The 23,941-nt window shown below is 42.2% G+C and overlaps 3 protein-coding genes across 4 annotated transcripts; 2 read left to right on the top strand and 1 right to left on the bottom strand.

The window, feature by feature from the left end:
• Positions 1–11: 11 nt before the first annotated feature.
• Positions 12–1,645, bottom strand: ppil1 (peptidylprolyl isomerase (cyclophilin)-like 1). Its single transcript, XM_086118552.1, has 4 exons — positions 1,309–1,645; positions 955–1,109; positions 773–841; positions 12–323 (listed from the first exon to the last, which is right to left on the bottom strand). The coding sequence occupies exons 1-4, from the start codon at positions 1,362–1,364 to the stop codon at positions 103–105; spliced, it is 501 nt and encodes a 166-aa protein (XP_085974678.1). The 5' UTR covers positions 1,365–1,645; the 3' UTR covers positions 12–102.
• A 630-nt stretch (positions 1,646–2,275) lies between these two features.
• Positions 2,276–8,595, top strand: eno1b (enolase 1b, (alpha)). The gene is made up of 12 exons (XM_086118551.1): positions 2,276–2,421; positions 2,578–2,671; positions 2,744–2,839; positions 3,735–3,793; positions 3,894–3,963; positions 4,269–4,402; positions 5,124–5,346; positions 5,438–5,635; positions 6,676–6,877; positions 6,987–7,095; positions 7,185–7,243; positions 8,337–8,595. The coding sequence occupies exons 2-12, from the start codon at positions 2,587–2,589 to the stop codon at positions 8,404–8,406; spliced, it is 1,305 nt and encodes a 434-aa protein (XP_085974677.1). The 5' UTR covers positions 2,276–2,421; positions 2,578–2,586; the 3' UTR covers positions 8,407–8,595.
• A 1,795-nt stretch (positions 8,596–10,390) lies between these two features.
• Positions 10,391–23,890, top strand: rereb (arginine-glutamic acid dipeptide (RE) repeats b). Of its 2 annotated transcripts, none has more exons than XM_086117975.1 (17): positions 10,391–10,543; positions 11,395–11,443; positions 13,535–13,659; positions 14,089–14,188; positions 14,271–14,369; positions 14,576–14,656; positions 14,758–14,911; positions 14,982–15,068; positions 15,139–15,332; positions 15,471–15,614; positions 16,340–16,450; positions 16,562–17,682; positions 18,473–18,671; positions 19,941–20,640; positions 20,824–20,964; positions 21,693–21,867; positions 22,955–23,890. In XM_086117975.1, exons 1-17 carry the CDS (start codon positions 10,518–10,520, stop codon positions 22,986–22,988), a joined length of 3,540 nt encoding a protein of 1,179 aa, XP_085974101.1. In that variant the 5' UTR covers positions 10,391–10,517; the 3' UTR covers positions 22,989–23,890. The 2 variants fall into 2 exon arrangements, with proteins under 2 accessions (XP_085974101.1, XP_085974100.1); XM_086117974.1 differs by having other exon boundaries at positions 15,468–15,614.
• Positions 23,891–23,941: the final 51 nt, after the last annotated feature.

Below are 23,941 nucleotides of genomic sequence, written 5' to 3'. Positions count from 1 at the left end.
AGATATTAAAAAATGTTTACATCTGTCAATTTTATTTCAACAAAATACAAAAAAAGTTACTTGAAAACAGGCAAGCCTTTAAAAAGTATGCATTGACAAAAATTAGTTGGCCACAGAAGATGAGATAATCTTTACATCATCAACAGGTCGATCTTGCCCTTTGGTTTCCACCAGCCCAATCCGGTTCAGCACTCCCATGCCCTGGTACACTCTTCCAAAAATGCTGTGCTTTCCATCCAGCCACTGAGTGGGTCTGAGGGTGAGGAAAAACTGACTTCCATTCGAATCTGGTCCTGCATTGGCCATAGCTATTATACCAGCACCTGAAGAAGAGGAAAAAAAAGATGTAAAGCTCTAATTTTTGGTGTCAGAGTACACACAGTGCAACCTTAACTGAGGATGTTAATTTCAACACTCTTTAGATTTTGAATTGTCAGTGTTGCAAAACGGCATCGGTTCACCACATCTTCCACTTGTGTTTGGAGATGGAGCAATTGTGTGTTAAACTAAAGCTATACGTGCATGCCGCAACACACTAATCGATATTAATGCCATTTTGTTACAAAAACCTAATTAGTATGCTTTAGCTGTTTTTTATGTTAGACAATAGTGACAAAGTGCTCAGCAAATTCCAAATGAAACAACATAATATGCAGCTCATTAAAGACCACAGTTACTCTAAAGTCATGAATGTATCTTATTATATTTTGGAACAGTGAAGGAATTTATAATCATTTATTCATACTTCATTTCCGACTGAAGTGCTACTTACCAGTGAATTTAAGTTCTGGGTGGAGTTCATCTTCAAACTGTTTCCCAAATATGGAGGCACCACCACGACCTGAAAAATATACAGTATATCAAGACATCTATGAGTAAAGTTATTATGAGCTTTAATTAAATCGTCAGGACGTTGGCGAGGTGCTAGATACATTGCAAGACAGACGAACCAACCTGTGCCTGTCGGGTCTCCACCTTGCACCATGAAGTTCTCTATTATCCTATGGAACTTTGTGTTATTGTAATATCCTCTTCTAGCCAGTTCAGCAAAGTTTTTGCAGGTCTTGGGTGCATGTCTCCAGTACAGTTCCAACACAATTGTCCCCATCCTGCAGTGTAATGTAATTATAGCATGTATGAGTTACATTAATGTTTATGCAAGGCTTAAAAAACCTAAACGGTTACAAATAAACACTTGAGACGTAAAGGGTAGATATACAATGTAAAAAAATAGAAAGCAGTAGTACAGAACACAGCACAGACTACTGCAAACTAGCGCGTTGTCGTAAATGTATCGTAAAAACATACGTCGTCTCCAGTGAAACAGTGGGAGGTTGCCATGTGTCCGGGGGTATACCTGACATTATACAGTATTATCCAAGCTATTAAAAATATATAACACAATTTTAACCACACTTCGTCGAACAACAAGCGACGCACGCTCATTCAACACTCTCTGGGTGTTTCCGCTTCCGCTATTACGTCATTTCCGCCATCAGTCGCATTTAAGCATGAAGTCCTGTCCCTTATTGGACAATTCGACGTATGCTACATGGAAGGTGTTAAGTCAGACTTCATCAGTAGTCATATAAGTACGTCCCCCCGAGCATGAACATTGTACTGGAAAGCCTCTCAAACTGGGTCCAAGTCGAAGGGGAAAAATAGTGCAGTCCTCTACCCTCGACTTCATCGTCGCGTTTCAAAAGACGTCACTCGACAATAGTGACCCCCCGTGGGGGACACAGACTAAATGGCATAACATCAAATTCACAACGAAAGAAAGTTTACAAAATCATAGACATTTATCTATATGTATTTATTATTACATTAATTTCGTTTCATGTAACACAGCGGGATTTGTACTGACTGCGCAAAGATATGCGGCTATCCCCAGGCATGAAGTCATTGGTGATATGTTTGAGATGCTTATAAGATGATATTCCTTTATTTATATAAATAAGCAACTCACGAAGACAGGTTTGCTGGAGGTTAAAATGTGTTTTAAGGACTACAAAAAATAATAATAATCGCGATCTTTGTTGTTTAAATTCAAAATTAATGTGCAACTATTTCTCACTGACTTGTGATCATTGCAATACACTTTACTAATTTCCGCAAAACTGTATGTCTACTATTGAATGGGAGTACGATCCACAGCCGTATGCATCTCTTGAGTTCCTTACTATAATTTAAGGCTCCACTTTTAGTCCACGACAGTTGAGGTTTTCAACGACAGTACTGTCCCACATACATTTGCTGAGGCAGATGCAGCTACTGTACTGGTGCACTTGAACTGTCATGAGACTAATCAGATGAGGACATCTAATCCAATAAAGAAAGGTGCAGCATGCTAAGCTTGAAGCCAGGTCAATGTATTTTTTTCGTGGAAGCCTCACATATAGGAAGGAGTAAATAAAAGAGGTGAGTCTGATATATTTTCTCAGGAAATAGATAGAATTTGATGTAGTTATTGCGCTTCTGCTTGACACGCGGCTAAGTGTCTAGGTCCATGTTAAGAGATAGAGCTAGATTATATATGTAAATATAACCCATTCCTCTTTCTCGTCTATTTCAAAGTGCTCCATTATGTCCATTCTCAAAATTCATGCCAGGGAGATCTTTGACTCCCGTGGGAACCCCACAGTGGAGGTTGATCTTTACACTGCTAAAGGTAAGGGGACTGAAAGGTGTGATTTTTGCTGAGGGTTACAACTTCATAGTTTGTTTTCTGTGCCATTCTTAGGATTATTCAGGGCAGCTGTACCAAGCGGTGCATCCACTGGAATCTATGAAGCGTTGGAGCTGCGGGATAACGACAAGTCACGCTATCTTGGCAAAGGTTTGTGCTATTTAGTTCTATCGTGGAAGAATATGTTTTCTGATGGCAAAGGGATTTGTGAAACAAGTATCACAGGGGTAAGACTTGCCTTTTGAGCATAGTTGTTGTCGTCAATGAAGAGGTAAGAATAACTCCAGAGCCTCTTGAGGCCACATGGCAAAGAGTCTTAGAGTATTGTTAAACATTAGTCTGCATTAATTTACAGCTAATTCGCTACCGATGAAGAGAGATTTTCCTTTCAGTGTTGTCTTTCTCTCTTATCAACTTGGCCTAGGAACTCAGTGCCAATAGTAGCAATAAGCTTTTCCGGCTTTGAAATATTAGATGTGAAGGGAAGTTATACTGTTTGAATGTTGTCTTTACTCTGTATATTCTCCGTAATCACCCATCAAAGCTTTTCATGTTTTTTTTAAAAATGCTTCTGAACTATGACTGCATGCAATAATATGAGCACATACAAAAACTATCCACTCACCTACTGTATTTTCTAGACCACTTGATCATGTAACTAGAGTCTATCCAACTGACTTTGGGTGAGAAGTGGGGTACATTCTGCCCAACCTGCACTGGTCGCCAGCCATTTGGAGGGCAAATAAAGACAAACGGCCATAGTAACTCCCATTCACACTTTCAGGCCACGCAAACTCCACATTGAGATGTTCTAGCTATCAGAGATTCCAACCCAGATCTCCTGACTTTGTGGCAGATGTGATTCCCACTACCATACTGTCCTGCATAAATGAAATCTGAAATCTTTACGGAATACAAAAACAGTAAATTTTCACAGCGCACAAAAGTTCCAATTGGTGTCATGCACAAATATCACTGGTGAATGTCATGCTGATTATTTGGCTGTATTCTTTGCAAAGATTTGATATTCACTTTGTTACCACAGGTGTCTCACAGGCAGTCGAGCACATCAACTCATCGATTGCACCTGCACTTGTTGGCCAAGTAAGAAATTCATCGTTCATTCAGTGAATTTGCTTGCTTAACTTCTCATTGTCACCATACTGGCTTGGCATTGACGCCTTCCTCGTTCACTCCTTTTCAGGATGTATCTGTGGTCGAGCAAGACAAAATCGACCAGCTGATGATCGACCTGGATGGCACAGAGAACAAATGTAGGTGGCAGTCGTTATTGTCAGATCTTATAAACGTTTATTTATTTATTTTACTTGATGAGCTTTTAGTTTTCGTTCAGTATGGCCTTAAACACCCGTGTAGTTAGACTGAGGTCACACGAGGAATTCCTGGTCGACTACAGAGCTTGTTTCTTTTTGCTGAAAAACATCCACTTGAATGCGATAGATAGATAGAGAATTCCAATTGACATGTATGTAATGTTTCCTCATTTACCGTCAGAGTTTGTGTTTTGTTATTTTTTTGTTGTGTTTTGTTTTCACTGTTTCTTCTTTATGTCCAACAGCGAAATACGGTGCCAACGCTATTCTGGGTGTGTCGCTGGCTGTTTGCAAGGCAGGTGCAGCGGAGAAAGGAGTCCCTCTATATCGTCACATTGCTGACCTTGCAGGAAACCCCAAGGTCATCTTGCCTGTGCCGGTGAGACTTTGTGCTGCGCATTTTGCTCACAACAGTATTTCCGCAAATAAACGGCCCGTGCAGTCATGGACACTGTGCCCCAATGAATCACCGCATGTCTTCCATTTGAATAAATCAACAGTGAACCTCAAATGGATGCTTCTTTTTTCTCCTCAGGAAATAATTAATCAGTCGGTGGTGTAATTGTCCGAATTACCTTTACTCTTGACTGATACCGAGCCACGCTGCAAAATTGACAAACAATTTTGCTACTCCAAGAACACCTTATCTCAGATACAGGCTGTCCCAGGGAAAACATCTCCTATCATTTCATAGTCTCGTAATATTCTCGCTCGAAAGAGGTCACATTTTAAATCAGAGGTGTAAAAATGAACCAAGTTCAAAGGAGACGGGCCTTTTTTCGAATGAATGAATGGCATTGTTGATACACATGTTAATTGTATTCCCTGCCAACTAGTGGAAGAGTTTTGAGGTTGTTCTGTCTGTCACTATATGCCATTGGCATAGAGAGATGAAAAGTACAGAATCATTCTGGGACAGATGGAGTGAAATGTAATAATTTCTCAAGGCACACCTGATTACCTCTCACAGCACGGTGGTTGGGAATCAGTCGCTTTAACAGACACAAGCTACTTCTTGCTGTTGTCCACTTTAGGAGGAAATATGGTGTATTTTTTTGTAATTGTTGCTTTATATCGCTTCTATTTGTCACCGCCACCAGGCCTTCAATGTGATCAATGGCGGCTCACATGCAGGCAATAAGCTTGCCATGCAGGAGTTCATGATCCTTCCGGTTGGCGCCAGCACCTTCAGGGACGCCATGCGCATTGGAGCCGAGGTCTACCACAATCTCAAAAATGTCATCAAGAAGAAGTACGGCCAAGATGCCACCAATGTGGGCGATGAAGGTGGCTTTGCTCCAAACATCCTGGAGAACCAGGAAGGTAACTGCACTTGACTCAATGTTACCTGTAGCCTCTTAGATCATATCCTTTCCTTTCTCTTCATATTTGAATGCATTGTTTGACATCGCAGCATTGGAGTTGATCAAGGAGGCCATTACCAAAGCAGGATACACAGACAAGGTTGTGATTGGCATGGACGTGGCAGCCTCTGAATTCTACCGGGAGGGAAAATACGATCTGGACTTCAAGTCTCCCGACGAGCCGTCTCGCTACATCACTCCTGATAAGCTGGCTGACCTCTACAAGAGCTTTGTGAAGGATTATCCAGGTCACCTCCTCTGAACACGATGTTTGTTTACACACTATTCAAGAGCACACATTTTTGGGAGTAGTTGGTGCTTATTTGTCCAAAAAGGATTGATTGCCGTGTGAGAAAGCAGTTGTGTTGTTGCTAATAACCAAGGCGGATCATTCGACAAATGATGACTTGGGAAAAGTGATTCATATGTGGAGTACCGGTAATTGTATGAGCAATTTGTTGAAATGACTCAATATCACGAATCATTTTTCCCCATTCCAAAATGAACGGAAATATCATTCAGCAATTCCAGCCTTCACCCCCAAAACAACAAAATATTGTTTAGTAGTAAGATAATTAAATAGTATGTAACAAAATAAACATTTTGTGCATCATGATTATTCCTTTGCGGCTCATTCTGGTGTGCATGACTTGGCCACTGGGGAGCAGTATAATACAGTCATGCAAACAAAAATGAAGAAGAATTTCACAACTATTACCAGTCACTCATTATGCTGCAGTAAGATTAGCCTGTTATTGCAGGGGATAAAGAATATATGCCTGTAAATATTCTTATATTGTTTGTTTAACTTGTCTTGTTTGTGTTAAAATATCAGTTGCTTAAAGCGTTGTAACACTGCCACATTGGCTAGTTGCTAGCCCGTCTATGGCATGTTTCGTTGTTTGTTTAAGCTAGGCACTTTTTTAAAAGGCAAAGCTGTGTGTATTTGTTTTTAAAACACATCTTTGCTTTATATTTAGCTTGATAGTAAACTTTGACAAACACTGGCATTAACCGTTATATTGTAAATAAAAAAACTAATAGTAAAATAGACATTTTTTTCTATAGTTAACACCCACACCCACACACATATATATATCTATACAGTATTCAATATTATTGTATTATTAAGATCAATATATTTTTAAAAAATTGTCTTCATATACATGGAAAGTCAAATGTGACTCTTGAGCACTAACCTTTGCCTACCCCTGGTTTAAAACCACCAGACTTGTCTGAACTGCTATTAATATCCTCGCAAAATTTATGAACATGTCTCAATTCACAGTGGTGTCCATCGAGGACCCGTTTGACCAAGACGACTGGGCTGCCTGGAATGACTTCACCGCCGGCACTGACATCCAGGTTGTCGGAGACGATCTCACTGTGACCAACCCGACTCGCATCTGCAAGGCAGTGGAGGAGAAGGCCTGCAACTGTCTGCTGCTTAAAGTCAACCAAATTGGCACCGTAACAGAATCTCTGCAAGCGTGAGTTGACATCGCTTTGACTGTAACTTAGCGGTTAGGTAATGCAACGTAACAATCTAATAGGCCGTATCATCTGGAGGGAATTAATGGTATCTTCCTGGTCTTTCAGGTGCAAGATGGCCCAGGAGAGCGGATGGGGAGTGATGGTCAGCCATCGCTCTGGAGAGACCGAGGACACCTTCATCGCAGATTTGGTGGTCGGCCTGTGCACTGGACAGGTAGAGACATCACGGGCAATTAAATTCCAAAATACTGTCTTAAGGAACGAACCCAATAGCCCGACACAAAACTTTTTTCACACTTTTAGATCAAGACTGGGGCACCTTGTCGCTCTGAGCGTTTGGCCAAATATAATCAGATTCTCAGGTGAGTCTCATGTAAACATCCATCCATCCATCCAAATCTATACCATTTCTAAAATGGGGAAAATGCAAATGACATGTCATTATTAATAATTAATGATAATTTATGTGAAGACACTGGTCATGTTATGGATTCCTCACACTTACGACCAACAATAAATATCAGGACGCAACTCTGTAACTTTGTGGGGGTGATGGGTCCCCCCCGCCAATGCAGAGTTCGAATATTAACACTGCACTTAAATATCGGAAAATAAATTAAATTACTTGAGCAACTCAATTAAAAATGCATTGCACGGAAAATGTACTTCAGCTTTTTAAACAAACAGTTGAAGATTAAATGCAAATATATGGTATTCAAAAACTAAGTACAACTTAAATGTACTTACGTACTATACATGAAAAGTAAAAAAACCCAGCAAAAATCACCGTACTGGATTTAAAAAATAATATTTAAATAGGCCGTATTCTTAGCTATGAGCAGCATATGAGAATATGTTTGATTTAAATGTTATTTGTATTTAATTCAGTGATTCTTTCATTTACCACTAGAGGGAGCCCACATACTACTAGTGGAACTTGTAGCACACTGAATCACAGATTTAGAACACCGGGCATATATTGAGGAGAGAGTATGAATTATTTCGGACACAGGAATATTTGACATGTTTTATTTGAGCTTTCTTGTGCCATCTACAGCTGAAGAACACCCACACAACAAATACAAACGGGCTTTAACTGAACATTTTGCCAATTCATGAATCCTTTTTGGTTTAACTGTACTGTATAGTCGTTGGATTTAAAGAAAAAATTTGAATGTATTGTATCTAACTGCTCAAGGGGAAATTCACTGTTGTCTTTGCTATACAATATATCTTTGCTGAGCACCACTCACAGATGTCATGTTATCCAATGCCTCATGCATTCATGCGCTAACACCACAAAGAACTAAATGGCCTGCATGCCGACAGGAGAGGACTGTCAGAGTGGTGTCGCAGCTCACCGGTGTTGCGTGCGTGAACTTCTGCTGCTTATGTCTTGCTCAAAGGCACAAATAATCTGTGTGTGAAAATAATTTGACGTGTTTTTAATTATAGAATTGAAGAGGAGCTGGGAGACGAAGCAATTTTTGCGGGGAAAAACTTCAGACAGCCATTGGCAGAGTAAATTTACGCCCCAAAAACAGGAAATGCAAAAATCACAATAACCAAAGATGAAGCGCTGAAAATCAAAATGAGTGTTTATTATTTTTTTTAAACATCTGTAGTAAATTAAGATTCCTTCACAGCTACAATAAACTCGTGACAAGAATGCCCGCTCTTGGAGATATAGTCAATAAAAGACTTTATGACACGATGTTGTGTGTGTGTTTAACTCTGTTTAATGTGTCCCATAACTAACTTATTATTTGTGTTACATTAATGAAAGATTTCAACAATAAAGGAATGCATTTTTAAGGGAACCAAATGAAAGTGGGTACATTTTAATTCCAAATAAGATTTGCTTGCGGAATGGATGCTGGTACTTTGTCGTGAACTGAGTCTTCAATACTCCGAAAAACCTGATGATACACACAAAAAGCTAATTATGAAGAGCAAAATTGTCTCGGGACAATTTTATACTACAAATCTGTTTTAGAAGCAATGCGCATAAATTATAAAACCCTTTCACAGCCAAATTAGCATTAGATCCCGGGCCAAAGGGTTTCTGCTGTTATTTTATTTTTGCCCATCAGCTGAGGTTCCCAGAGCATTGTGGAAATCGGGTTGGTGGCACGGCAGCATTAATTGCACTGCGCCTACAATGTAAGGCGCGTGGAGAAAACCACTTGTGTCATTAAAGCAAAAATGCAAGCAACAATAAGCTATAATTTAATCAAACCAATTTTCCTCAGGCCGGAATAACATTGTGTACTTGTGAGATAATGGTTAAACTTTTAGGAAGCGTAAAAGAAGTACAACTCATTCCTATTGTGACCTAAACAAACACATCACCTACCATTCATTGTACTCGCATTCCTTATTTTTCTTCTGAAATAAAGCCTAATATTCTACTACAAATATATCATTATGAATGACAAAGGGTAGCATTACACATGATTTATATTATCTTCAATAAATATAATAAAAGTGTCATATCAATAATAAAATGCATCATGATAAAAAATTGGGTCTCCCTGTTTTTGTGCTATCATTCCAATCAACTCGAAGTCTGCAATGCGTAGGGAAAGGAGATCCAATGAAGCTGTATTACAAATCCTGTCTCTACTAAGATAATGGTTCAATTTTGACACTGTCGAAGAGAGAAACAAAAAAGGGAAAACTTATTCACATCCTGACAAGATATTGAGCTGAATTGCCTTCACATAACTTAAAAAACTAAAATAAAATGAAAGGATTATTATAGTAAAATTTAAGCCCAGTGGAATGCAGGAATTAACAGCAAACCAGCCTCTAAGTAATGATTACGAAGGGCACACCTCTGTAATATCAAATTTGCTCATATTACCTGTCGTTGTCTTGATATTTATACAGTATGTGCGAAGACACTGGACATGTTAATGAACTCTTACAATAATGACAAACACTGATTTCACAAGATAGGAAATGCATAAATATAAATATGCGATACTTCAATACATTTTTGCAGGTGTTTACGTTTTCAAACAACATGGCTACAACGTTGCTAAAAATCACAAATTATTATTACATTTCGCTACTTGTGGTTCCAAGATCATCATTTTTAAGAAGACCCCAAAACGTCATGTTTGTTCAACCATAAATATTGATTGCATCGTCAGGGTATGCCATTTTCATTTTCAGCACTTTATTTGGCTGACTACGATGTCAAAATAACATCCAACCGTGTGGAGTGACCAATAACATAGATTTGTGGGGGGGAAAATCAAATTGAGCAAATTGACGCCAGGGATATATTTCATATTCAGATTGTTGACTGCTGTTCATCGAATTACCGCTTTCCACTGCCATCATATCCAAATCCTAAAGTGCGAGCGAGGCTGCATCGACATGCTCAGTTTGTGTACACTCGCCAAGTTTGAAGGCTGCGCAGTGTGGCGGCCGAGGTCATTGCACTTGAGAGAAGAAGAAGAAAAAAAAAACCTCCCTTCGCTACAGCGCCTCCATTTTGAATAGCCATGTACTAGGGGATTGGCATAGTTAGTGTGAGTGCAAGTGTTTGTGTGTGTGTGCGTGCGCGCGGCTGTCGCCCCGCTGAGCTGCGTAGTGTCAACAATCTACAGTCGAACGGCCGTCGACATGGACGACCTGTTCAGCCCACGGAGGTAAATAACTTGCATTTTATAATCCCCCTCTGCATTCTTTGTCTTGTTGTTGACTGGATTCCCTTCGGGGTTTGCATTGGCGAGCGGCCACTTTGCACGGAGCGCTCGGCTTGTCAGCAGTCACGAAGTTGTGGCTAACGAGCTAGCCAAAATAACAGCTCGGGCGCTAATGTCACGGTCCCTAGCAGCTAGCCAGCCGTTTTTTTTTTGATGCTACAATGCGATACAAATGGCGACATAGAGCAGTTAGCTCACGTCAGCCGTGTTGTGTGGCGTTGTGTGTTGTTTGCGCATACGTTGGGTGCCTCGGCTGTTAAAACGCCATTTGCAGTTGGTATATATTTACATACGCGAGTCACCTCACACACACATACACATTATTATGATATGTTAAGTGCATGCTAACATCAAGAAGCAATGTGGAGTGCCCGTTGGACTAGGTCTGAGGGCCGACGCGTTTTGAAACACACAACAAGCTTCTGTTCCTGTAATGGTGACTCCAGTTGTGGTGCGAGAATTAACAGCCCGTGTACTGCCGTGATTGATTGACAGGCCTTCGCGGCCGCTGGCGTCAGGTTTCGCCTGGCCTAATGTCAGGAAACGTCAGCTGGGGGCGGCTCCCATTGGCTGAAAGCGACGTGTGGGCGGGGCGTCGCCTTTTTAACGAGATGACTGAGCAGATGAAGAGGAGATAATCAGCTGAGAGCTGCGATCGCACGCTGTGCGACCTGATTTCTCCGTGTTCTTCTTTACCAATATGACACTGTGATGATGGGGGTTTTATGGAAGCAAACGTATTGATTCCCAGTTACCCCTCCATTTTATGTTTAAGATTTTTACATGTCTTCTAGGAGTTTGAACAGCACTCAAGGCGAGATAAGAGTGGGACCAAGTCATCAGGTAAACAAACTATGGCTGTGTTGGAAATAACTCCCCGTACAATGGTGCCTTAAGATTTAGTACATCTTTATCAATTTAAATGAATAGAAATACTCTTATTCTGCTCCAATATATAACCCCAAAAAGCAAAATTATTTGAGTCATTTTTTAAAACTCTTTCAATGCCTGCCATCAAAGAAAATAGAACCTGTTGAGTCCCAGTCATGTTAAAGCATTTTGACTGGTATTGCAAGGCTCACAGAATATTGTTTTATGACTACGTAAACACAGAGACTACCAAATGAAAAAGTAGATTCTCTTCTTTTATCACAAAGAAGTTTTGCTTCTATCATGTTCCATTTTTTGTAGTAATCAGCACTAGAACTTGTGTTGTTTTCACCAAAATCAAATATTTTGGACCAAAAAAAACAACCCAAACAAGCTTTTTATGAAAAGAGATATGTTATGTACAACAGTGACTTTTATGCTGATAATTTTTGCTTGGTGACACCTCAAACATATGAACAGTCTTTTTCTTGTAGAGACACTTTTCTCCCCACATTCCCATAAAAGCACAGAGTCGACGACAATTGCCGTAGCTGGCGCTCCTCGTTAGGATTCCGATTGATGACAGTTCACATCAACGGCGCTCAAAGGGTTAATAAGGAAAGTAGCACATTATAATATTGTACTTTATAAAAACATAGACGAATAGCATAATTAATCAATCATTGTTTTTAGATGAGAGAAGTCATGCACATACCCAACAATGACGTAGCTGCGTGGACTCGATAACGATGTAAATGTATTGTTTAGCATTGAACAAATCAAATGCAATCTAACAGAGTCTATATTAAAATGGAGACTGGTGCACCTCAAATGGAATGGCCTGTGCTTTCTCCAGACCTAAATCCTATTGAAAACCTGTTGGATCAGCTGAGTCTACTGTAGAGGCTCAAAACTCTGCACCCCAGAAACCTCAGTGACCTCTGAGGGCTGCCCTCCAAGAAGAGTGGGATGCCATGCCTCAGCAGACAATAAGTCGACTTGTAAACAGCATGGGACATTGTTGTCAAGCTGGAATTGAAGCTCAACGGCACATGACGAGCTTTTGAGATGTTGACATTTTGTTGTGGTGCACACACCATTGTTGTGAACTTTTGTTTCAATTAATTGTTTGAGATGAGGAAATCACCAGTGCATCCTTCTACTTTAATGTCCTATTTTCATGATTTATGTAACTGTAGTGCAAACAAATTGATTCACATACATGTCTATCTATATTTCTATATTCATTTTAAAAAATGGATACATGCTCTTTTTTTCTTAATGCATTGCCAAAGTATCAAATTGGGACTCGGCATCGGCAGATACTTAAAACCAAAGCCTCGGATTCTGACTTGTGTGATACGACTGCGTGAGTGGGACATCCCAAGTTTGAGGGCATTTGATTTATCTAATGATAAACAATACATTTACATGGTTATGTAATGGCACGCACAGGCTAGAATGACAAATCCACGCAGCTATGTTGTCAGTGGGTATTATCTGTGACTTCTCTCATCTACAAACGACACTATTGATTTATGACCTTGTTAAATGCAACCAGAGGGGAACCAGGTTGCTTGTCACCAAAACAATTTAAACTCATTAAACTTGTATTTGAAGTGAGATCATTTGCACGAGTCACGATAGCTAGCCTGTCTGACTTTCTCAACTCTTAGGCAGTTCAGTGAAGCCACTTGATATCAGGCAAGGCAGACTTAGGCCGTTGGCATACCCCGAGTGTTAAACATTGCTTAAACAATTTACATTATGATGTGCTGCACTGTTTACAGACAGAGCCTTTTTGTGAGTGTGCGTTTCCCAACCTTTATTGAGTGATTATATATTAGAAAAATCTTACGGCATTATATTGTACAATGTACTTCATTAGTGCTACAGTTAAAGTGATTTTAACACCACTATGAAACATACAGCGCATGTCAGTTGTAATTAATATTTTTCTAGACCCCTTACCATTTTTGACCATTTTTCCACCACATTCAGAATTGAGCTCATTGTCTGGAAGCAGATTTTTACTGAATTCTTTGTTTGGTTGCTGTGTTGCAGGCAAAGCTTCCTGAGCTGCAGCCTCGGCCTGCACCAGCTTCCCATTCTCAGACGGAGAGTGAGGAGCTCATGTGGACACCTGGCGTCAATGACTGCGACCTTCTCATGTACCTGAGAGCTGCCAGGTCAGTGTCACTGACACGATCGATTCTAAGGAACTTACCTTGTGAACTTCAGCAGTTCCAAAGCCCATGCTGGAGTTATTACTTCCTGTAAATATTTCAATCTTTTCGGTTGTGACGGCACGGCTGGCAGTTCTCCCAAAGCAATTGTGGGCTTCCTGCACATAATAGTGTATATCAGTACTGTTTCACTTTTTTTTTATCAGTCCCCCCAGGAATCTGCCGAGCAAAAGTGTTGATTCCACAGAGATTAATCCTGATTCTGTGGAGAGCAAATCTTGATTCCAATCAAGTGTGAGGGGCAACCATCATTTTTTTAACATAATAACATTCATTTTCCCCTAGGTGGGACAGATTAAAAAAAAAAATCTTGTTCTTGTAGCATGTGGGTCTAAAATGACACAAGCGTCTGTATCGTATTTGCTTTTTAAGGAGCATGGCGGCGTTTGCGGGTATGTGTGATGGAGGATCCACAGAGGATGGATGTTTAGCCGCCTCTCGTGACGATACGACGCTCAACGCTCTTAACATGGTAGAGAGCTCAACTTGTGTTTATCATGATCCTCATGTACGATTAAAAGATGACTTAACGTTGCACTGCAATTCCCTCCCAGTTGCATGCAAGTCATTACGATGCTGCAAAAGCTCTCCAGCGTCTGGTGAAGAAGCCTCTGCCAAGGCTTATTGAGAAGTGCTGGTCTGAGGATGATGTGGTGGGTTGCAGCTGATCAGTACCACTATCATTTTGTTACATAAGTTATATAAATTGGGGTTCAGGTAAAAACTATAAACAAAGTTAATTGTAAACATTATTTTAAGCAGCACTTCTTCAACAGCAGAAGGTAGTAGCAGATAATCTTTTAAAAAAAAAATAATTATATTCATAATATAATTTATATATGATGATCTCACTTTTTAGAAACGCTTCATCAAAGGCCTCAGACAGTATGGAAAGAATTTTTTCCGGATTCGAAAAGACTTCTTGCCCAGCAAAAAGACTGTAAGTGAGCACTTTAAGAAAACGCTATAATTTCTGAACACAAATTCCATTCGGTGAATAATATAGCATCCATCATTTAAAAATGGCCTTTGCATCACCAGGGAGAGCTGATCACATTCTATTACCACTGGAAAAAAACTCCAGAGGCTGCAGGAACGCGAGCTTATCGACAACAACGCAGGCAGCCGTCGTCTCGAAAGGCAAAGACCCGCTCTGCCGCTGCTCCCGTGAGCGCCCCGTCTCGAAATTACTCTGGTGAGTAATTCTCTTTCTCCATTCATCCCAAAGTTGCAATTTCACTTATACTGTCACTTCTCCTCTCCAGTGGATGCAAGTTCAGCCAGTGAGGACGAACTTGACAGTGAAGATAGTGAACAGGAAGTTAAGAGCTGCAGCCACTGCGGTACAACACGTGCGTATGACTTACCTTGGGAAGGTTTATTTACAACTGCAGCTTTTAAGAGTGTATTTTCTTCAAACAGGTTCTAAGGATTGGCACCAAGGAGGGAGATACAACCCTTTGCTATGTACAACCTGCCGCACGTATGAAAACAAGCACGGCTGTCTGCCGCCGGCACAGAAGTCTTCGGGCGCATCATTCATGTTTAAACCCGTGAAAGGCGAAGAGGAGGGGAACAGTAAACATGGCATGAGAACACGGCGAAGCAGAGCACCTGTAAGCGTGACACTCTTTGTCATCATTGATTAACATTTACATGCAGGTGATAGTGGGACAAAGCTGGTAAAAAAATGTTGCTCGTTTAGTAATGTAACCTGAGGGTTTTTTTTCCCCTCCCCCTTACACATACAGCAGTTGTCATCTTTAAGAAGCGGCCACAGGAGACTCACTGGCTCTCCCACGAGGGAGGATCAACAAAACATGCCCCAGAATTCCCAGACTGGGACGAGAGCATCGACCACAGACAGTAAGAATGACTCCACGAAGAAGAATAACAAGGTAAACACCCTCTTGGACTGAAACAATCAGTCAAGCATGTCACTGAAATCCATACGTGGGTTGTCTTGAGGGAGATACATATTAATTGGTTCCTGACCACGCTCATAACTCAAAATGTCTCAAATCAACTTTCTTAAAAGAATGGAAATGTCATTTATATGTTTTACCCTCCCCCCAAATACCAAAATAATTAAATTGTGTCTGGCTTACTGCCTCCTTCAAAGCACATTGTGCTCCCTTGCTGGTCTACATGCACACAGATTTACAAGTCCTTCTAAAAAAAATTAGCATATTATGATAAAGTTCATTATTTTCCATATCGTAATGATAAAAATTAAACTTTCTTATATTTTAGATTTATTGCACACCAACTGAAATATTTGAGGTCTTTCATCGTTTTAATACTGATGATTTTGGCATGCAGCTCATGAAAACCCCAAATTCCTATCTCAAAAAATTAGCATATGACGAAAAGGTACTCTAAAGGAGCTATTCACCGAATCATCTGAATCAACGAGTTAACGCTAAACACCCGCAAATCATTCCCGAGGCTTTTTAAATTTCCCAGCCCGGCTCATGACTCGAAAGCACAATCATGGGTACGACTACCGACCTGACTGCTGTCCAGGAGGCTACCATTGACACATTGTAACGGTCTCAAAGTCATCAGATTCAGATTTGAACAGCCGTCAACATCTGATAAGAGTATTCCACTTGTTTTCCAGAAGGTGAAAGAAGAGCCAGCCACACCAAAGACAATGAAACGAGTCAGGGAGAGTCCTCCTCAGGAGCTTCACGAGCCTGAAAAAATCAAACCCAAAAGGCCAAAGACTCAGGTAAGAAATAAGCAGCAAACAGGTGGAAACCTTGACTCCTGTTTGTAGTACTGTAACTGTTAGTTGTGTGACACTGTCAAACATGTTTTGTTTTTTTTTGGCCGTGCCTAGGAGCCGCAGGATTCTCGTTCCGAGGTGGAGGCCGAGGTGGAGGAGGAGAGCTCGTCAGAAAGCCGCAGTGCTCAGGACGATGGCAGCAGTGACACCAAAGACATCGATCAGGACAACCGCAGCTCCTCCCCTAGCATTCCCAGCCCACAGCAGGGCAACGAGAGCGACTCCGACTCTTCTGCCCAACCGAGCGCAATTCCCCCGAAACCTGCCGCACCGCCGGCCGCCCAGGCCGACACAGCGGTCCCGCAGGCCCCTCCCTCTCAGGGCCCAGCTGTCATTCCACCGCAAAGCACTCCCAATTCTGGCTCACCTACTAGTCAGCCCTCTGCATCTCCAGACCCACCTCAGCCAGCTGCTGACGAGTGTGCTGCCAATTTGGGCCCGAGCAACCGACCTCTGCCCACCCCTCATTCTCTCTGTGGTGCACTGCCGCTTCCACTCACGGTGGGGCAGGACTCGCCTCTGTCGTCTGCATTTCAGGTGCCACCTGCTCTCAGCTCGGTGTCCTCCCAGTTGCCACCAACCCAGAGACCCCCACCCTTCTTTAGGGAGTCACAGCTGCCTCAGCCTCCCCTTTCCGGGCCCCAAATCAAGCCTCCCCCCACCACCCCGATTCAACCTTCCCACAAGCAGATACCACACCAGCCCGCTCCAACCTTTCCCCAGATGCCCTCCAACCTGCCTCCTCCACCTGCTCTAAAACCTCTCAACTCTCTGCCCAATCAGCATCCTCCAGGTGCGCCCCCTCCACCTCTTCAGCTGATGCCCCAATCTTTGGCCGTGCAGACGCTTTCCGGCCAGCTTCCGGTGATTTCTCAGGCGCACGTTCACCCTGGAAAGAGTACCAGTTCCCCTCATCCATTCAGCGCATCCTCGCAGGCTCTCCCCTCTGCTACCTCGACAGCATCAGTCGGCCCCATCCCCAGCGGGCAGCCGTCCTTCCCACCTATTGGGCTGAGATCATCGCCGAGCGCTACAGCGGGAGCGCCTCAAATACAAATAAAAGAGGAGCCGCTGGATGAGATGGAGGAAGCAGAGAGCCCACCATCTCCCGCTCGCAGCCCTTCGCCAGAGCCTACCGTCATCAACATGGCCAGCCACGCCAGCCAGTCTGCACGGTGTGTCTTGACTCCGTAAAATGTGTCTGAACATATTATTTCCTCTTTTGAATGAACGTTTTTTTGTAAATCTTTTATCAAGAATTTCAACACCATTTTGAGTGTCAGACACCTGCAATAAGCTCAAACACTGAAGCAAAAATGTTTTGCTTGCAAACATATATCCTCTCAACACAGCACTTACACAATTTAGTGAGATCGATTACAAGAGCCTAGTTGTTCAAATCTGTGACTTTCACGCAAGCTGACATGGGATCGATTTTTACTGAATGCTTCAATTCAAAATTACCCTGTCATTGGCCGGCCACGGCTCCAGGCTGTAGTTTCCCTATAGAAAGCTGGATGGATCGATTTACCCAAAGGACATGCGCTTACATAAAGTTTGCTCAAATGCAGCACAAGCCAAAGTCCATATACAGGCAAACCTCCGTTTTCGAACGTCTCTGTTCTCGACCAAATCAGTTTTCGACCAAAAATTTCGATTTTTTTATGCCTCGGATGACGACCAAATTTTGGTTCCTCCAACAAACTGAGCGCACTTGAATGCGTCACTTGACTCCTCTCGACTTCCTTACACAAGGAAGTGTAGCGTTCCATTGTGAACAGACGTGTTCAATAAAACATATATTTTTTAAAAAGCGCGGTTTCGGTTTTCGAACAAATCGGTTTTCGAACAGCCTTCTGGAACGGATTATGGTCGAAAACCGAGCTATGACTGTAGTAAAAAAAATTGTGGCACCCAACGAAAACCCTCCAATAGTAATGAATATGCCTCTGTCATCGATATCAGGTTCATCAAGCACTTGGATCGTGGCTACAACTCCTGCGCTCGGACAGACCTGTTCTTCACACCGCTGTCCACCTCCAAGCTGGCCAAGAAAAGGGAGGAGGCCCTAGAAAGGTCTCGGAGAGAGGCCGAACTCAGCGCTCGGCAAGAGCGTGAACGGGAGAAGGATCGGGAGCGAGAAAGGGAGGCTGACAGAAACGCTGTGAGTAAAATGGTGCATTCATTCTGCGGTGTTAGTTTGTCACCAAGGTGAAAAGTAACTGAACACATATACAGTACCGTACTGGCCCGAATATAAGACGGCCCTGATTATAAGGCGACCCCCTCTTTTTCAAGACTCAAGTTTGAAAAAATACTTTTTGAACACCAAATTAATTTTTATACAGAAAATAATTACAGTACATATGAAACAAATGATTCTAACAATATATTTGAGAAAAAAAGTGTGTTATTTTGCCTCATTCAAATCTTGAACATCTGAACATTAAAATATGAAACTAAAGTGCAATCACATTCGTAAATGAATGGCTTCTGGTTTTTGAAATGTAAATTACATCATAACTTCTCAACTGCCGGTTAACATGGCCGATCTTCGACCCACTTTTCTCCAGATTGTCGCTATGCTTCTCCATTTTCTGTTATCTCTTCTATTATTTTCTTCTGTTTTCTTTCTTACTGCTATTTTTTATTTTTCTTCTTTGTGCTACCGCTATTTTTATTTTTATTCTTTGTTCAGGGATTCACTTTGGCCCAGGGAGTCAAGTTCAGCATTCGCGTCGATATCTGGCGTCATTTAGCATCGTGAATGGGTATAATGTCCAGACCCTGAATATAAGACGATCCCCATTTTTTTCAGTCTTGTTTCAATGCAAAAAATATTATATACTGTATATTTCGGCCAATACGGTACTTGGTTTCTGTACTAAAGCAGATAGTTATTTTTTATTTTATTTATTTTTTTGCTATGTGTGCTTTGATATTATTTTTTTTAACACATCAGCACAGTACAATATTCATAATATTCAAACATTTCCCAAGATGCTCCAATCAATTGTCTGAATTTTACTCTGCCAAATATAAAAATTGGCATTGGCCTAAAAAAAAAAAATCTATGTTGGGTGGGCCCTACATGTAAGTAAGTCAGTTCTTCTCATTAGCAAATATAGCAAAGCTCTGAGAACATGCTTAGATGAAAACAGAATTTTTGTACTCCCTCAGTTGGAAGACTGTAAAGGAGGGAAATTTATTTTTCCCCGCTGTGCTACCGTATCAGAATAGGTATGCAGTAGACCTTTTACGTTGTACAAATAGATTTCAGAGTATGCACTTTTTTTTTAAGTTTACTCAAGTGAAGAAGTTGAATCAGTTGCCATTTTGTACTTCAACTAAATGACAAACTGTGAGTACTTTGACGACCTGCATCCGTCACACAAAACATGAAGTCTTTTCTTACACTGTCTTTTGTTTACAGCGAGCATGCAGCTCCTCCCACGACAGTCGCCTGAGCGAGGCTCAGCTGGCCACTCACGGGCGCCCGGGCATGTACGAGCAGCCGCCCACCACTGTCGCTGCCGTGCCCCCCTACATCGGGCCCGATACACCAGCCCTCCGCACCCTGAGCGAGTACGCCCGACCCCATGTCATGTCCCCCACCAACCGCAACCACCCGTTCTATGTGTCACTCAGTCCCGGCGACCCCATGCTGGCCTACCACATGCCCGGCCTGTACAGTGCCGAGCCCAGCTTGAGAGAGCGTGAGCTGAGGAACCTCAGAGAGAGGGAGCTCCGCGAGAGGATGAAGCCGGGCTTCGAGGTCAAACCCCCCGACCTGGAAACCTTGCACCCCTCGGCCAACCCTATGGAGCACTACGTCAGGCACGGGGCCCTGGCTCTGCCCCACATCCCTGGACCTCCTCACCACTTCGCACCCTTTCACCCAGGGCTCAACCATCTGGAGCGGGAAAGGATGGTGCTGGCCGGTACTCAGCTGCGGCCGGAGCTGAGCTACGCCGAGCGCCTCACCGCCGAGCGGCTGCACGCTGAGAGGATGGCCTCCGTGGCGCCGGATCCCGCAGCCAGGCTGCAGATGCTCAACGTGACACCACATCATCATCAACACTCGCATATCCACTCTCACCTCCACCTGCACCAACAGGACCCCCTCGGTCAAGGTGACTACTTTGACTATTTCACCGTGATGTCAAATGTATTTCCGGCTGTTATGCACCTCATTCCCGGGTTAACCTCCGTGAGAAGGAAATAGGCGGGGGCAGGGGGGCGGGACTAAACCTTTTGAGGCATGTTTTTGGCAATGCAACCCATATCACAACACATGTTCATGTTCATTCACACAGGTTCAAGCCCTCATCCTCTGGTGGACCCCCTGGCAAATGGACCACGTCTGGCTCGCTTCCCCTTCCCCGGAGGCCCTATCCCCAATCCTTTGCTAGCTGACCTTCCACATGACCATGAGATGCTGCGCCACCCTTTGTTTGGTACGTCTTTTGGGTCACACTACTAGTGTGGGTGCCCCGTGAACCCCTTTTTTTTTTTTTAAATATGGGACAGCATGGTAGTGGAGTGGTTAGCACAGCTACTTCCCAATTCTGAGGTTCTGTGTTCTAATCTCAGCTGTGTGGCGTTGATATGTTGCCACTGTGCTTGCGTGACTTTTCTACAAGTACTCTGATGTCCTTCTACATTTTAAAAACATGCATTGTAGCTTAACTGAAGACTTTAAACTCCCCGTGGGTGTGAATGATTGTCTATATGTGCCCTGTGATTGACTGGTGATCGGGGTAGGGGTACCAACAAAGTCCAAAGTCAGATGGATTAGGCTTTGGCTCACTTGTGACCCAAGTGAGGGTAGGTGGTGTCGAAAATGGATGGATGGGTATTTAACTATGGGGTTTATATTCGGTTCGACTATAAAAGATTCACTGCCAAGGCCTAATCCACATGCATAAAAAACTCTCTTTATATTAAAACTCTTAGGTAGAGGGTGCTTTTCTGCAGTAACAATATACCAGGTTAGCCCCCTTACTCTTTTTTTTGATAGCACACTTTTAGCCTCCATGCTTTAAGATGTTTTCAATCAAGAATCGCTTGCACGCAATTGTCAGAATGTTTCAATTTTCATTGCCTTCCCTACATTTAGACGGGTGCAGAACACTGGACTGCTTCCTTATTGAGAGTCACGATGTGGTCTTTGTGCACTCTGTAGGGGCTGCCTATCCCCGAGAGCTGCAGGGTCCAATTCCTCAGATGTCAGCCGCTCACCAGCTCCAGGCCATGCATGTTCAGTCAGCAGAGCTGCAGAGGATGGCCATGGAGCAGCAGTGGCTGCACGGACATCACCTGCATGGAGGCCCCCTGCCCAGCCAGGAAGATTATTACAGGTGTGGACATTAAATCCTGTAAAACACTTGAAGAAGATATACTATACATACAGTGGTACCTTGACACATTACATTAATTTGTTCAATGACCAAGGTTTTCATTCAATTTACTCGTACATTGGAACTTCGATTTAACAGACTAATTGAGGGTTGAGGTCGTCCATTAGAAGTGATAGTCTGTCAAATTGATTTTTTTTTTAATTGTACAGTTTGGGGCTGGGGGGTCCTAAAAATGGCCAATAAAAGTGCTCAATTAGTCAATATTTATTTATTTAAAAAAAAATCTAAATCGTTTGAAAAGTTTATCCAAACTTGACTCGGGTGCATGGGAGCAGTCACTTGAGCTGCGATGTTAAGAGTACCTTTGGTTAGTTCCTTTTATTCCAGCTCCATTATGAGTGGATTTCATAGGTAAGGGTGTGACCCCCCCCCCCCCCCCCCAAAAAAAATAAAACCTACAATACTTTACCAACGAGGGCTTCATCGTATCGAAATCTGAATGAACATTTCAGATATTAACATCGAAATGATGACGCTCTCAGTCACATGACCGTGCCATGCTTGCAACTGCAAGGACGTCATTGCTGGCTTGCAGTTTATTGACCACACCCAACTCCCCGGGAAGGTGAAAACTTGGTGCTTCCGGTTTGGTCTGCTACCTCGGGCGTTGTGGCCCCTGGCGGTTTATGATGTCACCACCTCTATGTAGTGAAGCTGGAGAAACGGGTCACAACTTGGGGCTTGGAGTTCCAACGCTGCCTTACCACCATAGGCCTCAACCGAGATGGTGATTGATTGTTTGGCTGTTGACTAAAGTGCATTGGCAACTGTAGCTCTCCTTACCCACAAGCGAGGGCATTACAGTATCGAATTTGCTCCGTTTTTTTTCCCCTTCACTTGACAGCAGCGTTTACAAAGTTCACTTGTACATCAAATATTGGTGTGTCAAACAAAGCAAAAACATTGACCAAGTGACCAGTCATAACTTAAAAAAACAAAACAAAACAACTGTGCAATCCATAAATCAAGGCACCGCCGCGTGATTCACATTAACATTCCTTCACGTTATTTTCCTGTTTGTGCACAGCCGTCTGAAGAAAGAAGGTGACAAGCCATCGTGAGATCAGCATGGCGCATTCGTCGTCTAAAAGCCTGTACACCCAGTAGAATACTGTAAGAGAGTACTCGTGTGTCTTTGTTTTCATATATTTTACAACATATTTGTGTATCGTTATGCGCATTCCTATTTCAGCACTTCACAGGCCCGCTAAAGTCTGCCCGAAGTTTTTCACAAGACTGAAATTGTTTTCGGAACAATCTCTCAGATATTCACGTGCGATTTCAAAAGTGATGGACTTTCACCAACTTACTGTTCAACAGTTTCATATGCAACGCAACTTTGCTAAAACAGCCTTTGGAAGATTTGGAAACAGACTTTGGTGTGTCCTTGAAATATATTGTCGTGTATAGATGATGATTGCTTGTACAGAATTGCATTTAAACCAGTGTTTGAACGAGTGTTAACGATCGAGCATGACTCAAACTAGAGTAGCAAGTGGCATCGTCTTGTTTAGGCTTAAAAACAAATAGTAGAGGTTTGGTTTTACTCGAATTATGCTAAATATTTGTTTAAATCCTAAAGTTTTATATATCCAAGATATCTTTTCACAGTATGACCTAAGCTTTATTCACTCCTTTTTGAGCCTGTAAATATTAAATGTTCACAATATTCTATATAAATGAGTACCATTAGTTGTAGGTGTAACCCTTGTTTGAACAGGAAACCTGAAACTCTTAACACTATATAATGTGTAATTGACAATTATTAATTGGAACTTGATCTGTACCCCGCAGGTTTTTCGTGGAATTAACACATTTGCATTTGTTTGATAAAAACAAGAGAATTGGAGACAAACTAGAGATTGACAATTAAAAAAAAAAAGGCCTCGAAATTTCATATTTATGTGTATCCAATAAAGTTTGTTCATTGCATATTTATTTCAATAAATATTCTGCAGTGACACCTTGCATTCTGAAGCGTTTTTTTTGGGGGGGGGGGTTGCGGGGGGCGGGG

This window comes from Hippocampus guttulatus, chromosome 8 (genome assembly GCF_054856545.1).
Source record: "Hippocampus guttulatus isolate MCC_2025c chromosome 8, RoL_Hgut_1.0, whole genome shotgun sequence".
Taxonomy (NCBI): Eukaryota; Metazoa; Chordata; class Actinopteri; order Syngnathiformes; family Syngnathidae; genus Hippocampus; species Hippocampus guttulatus.
Note: the sequence above shows the minus strand (reverse complement) of the source record. Positions and strands in the feature narration are given on the sequence as shown.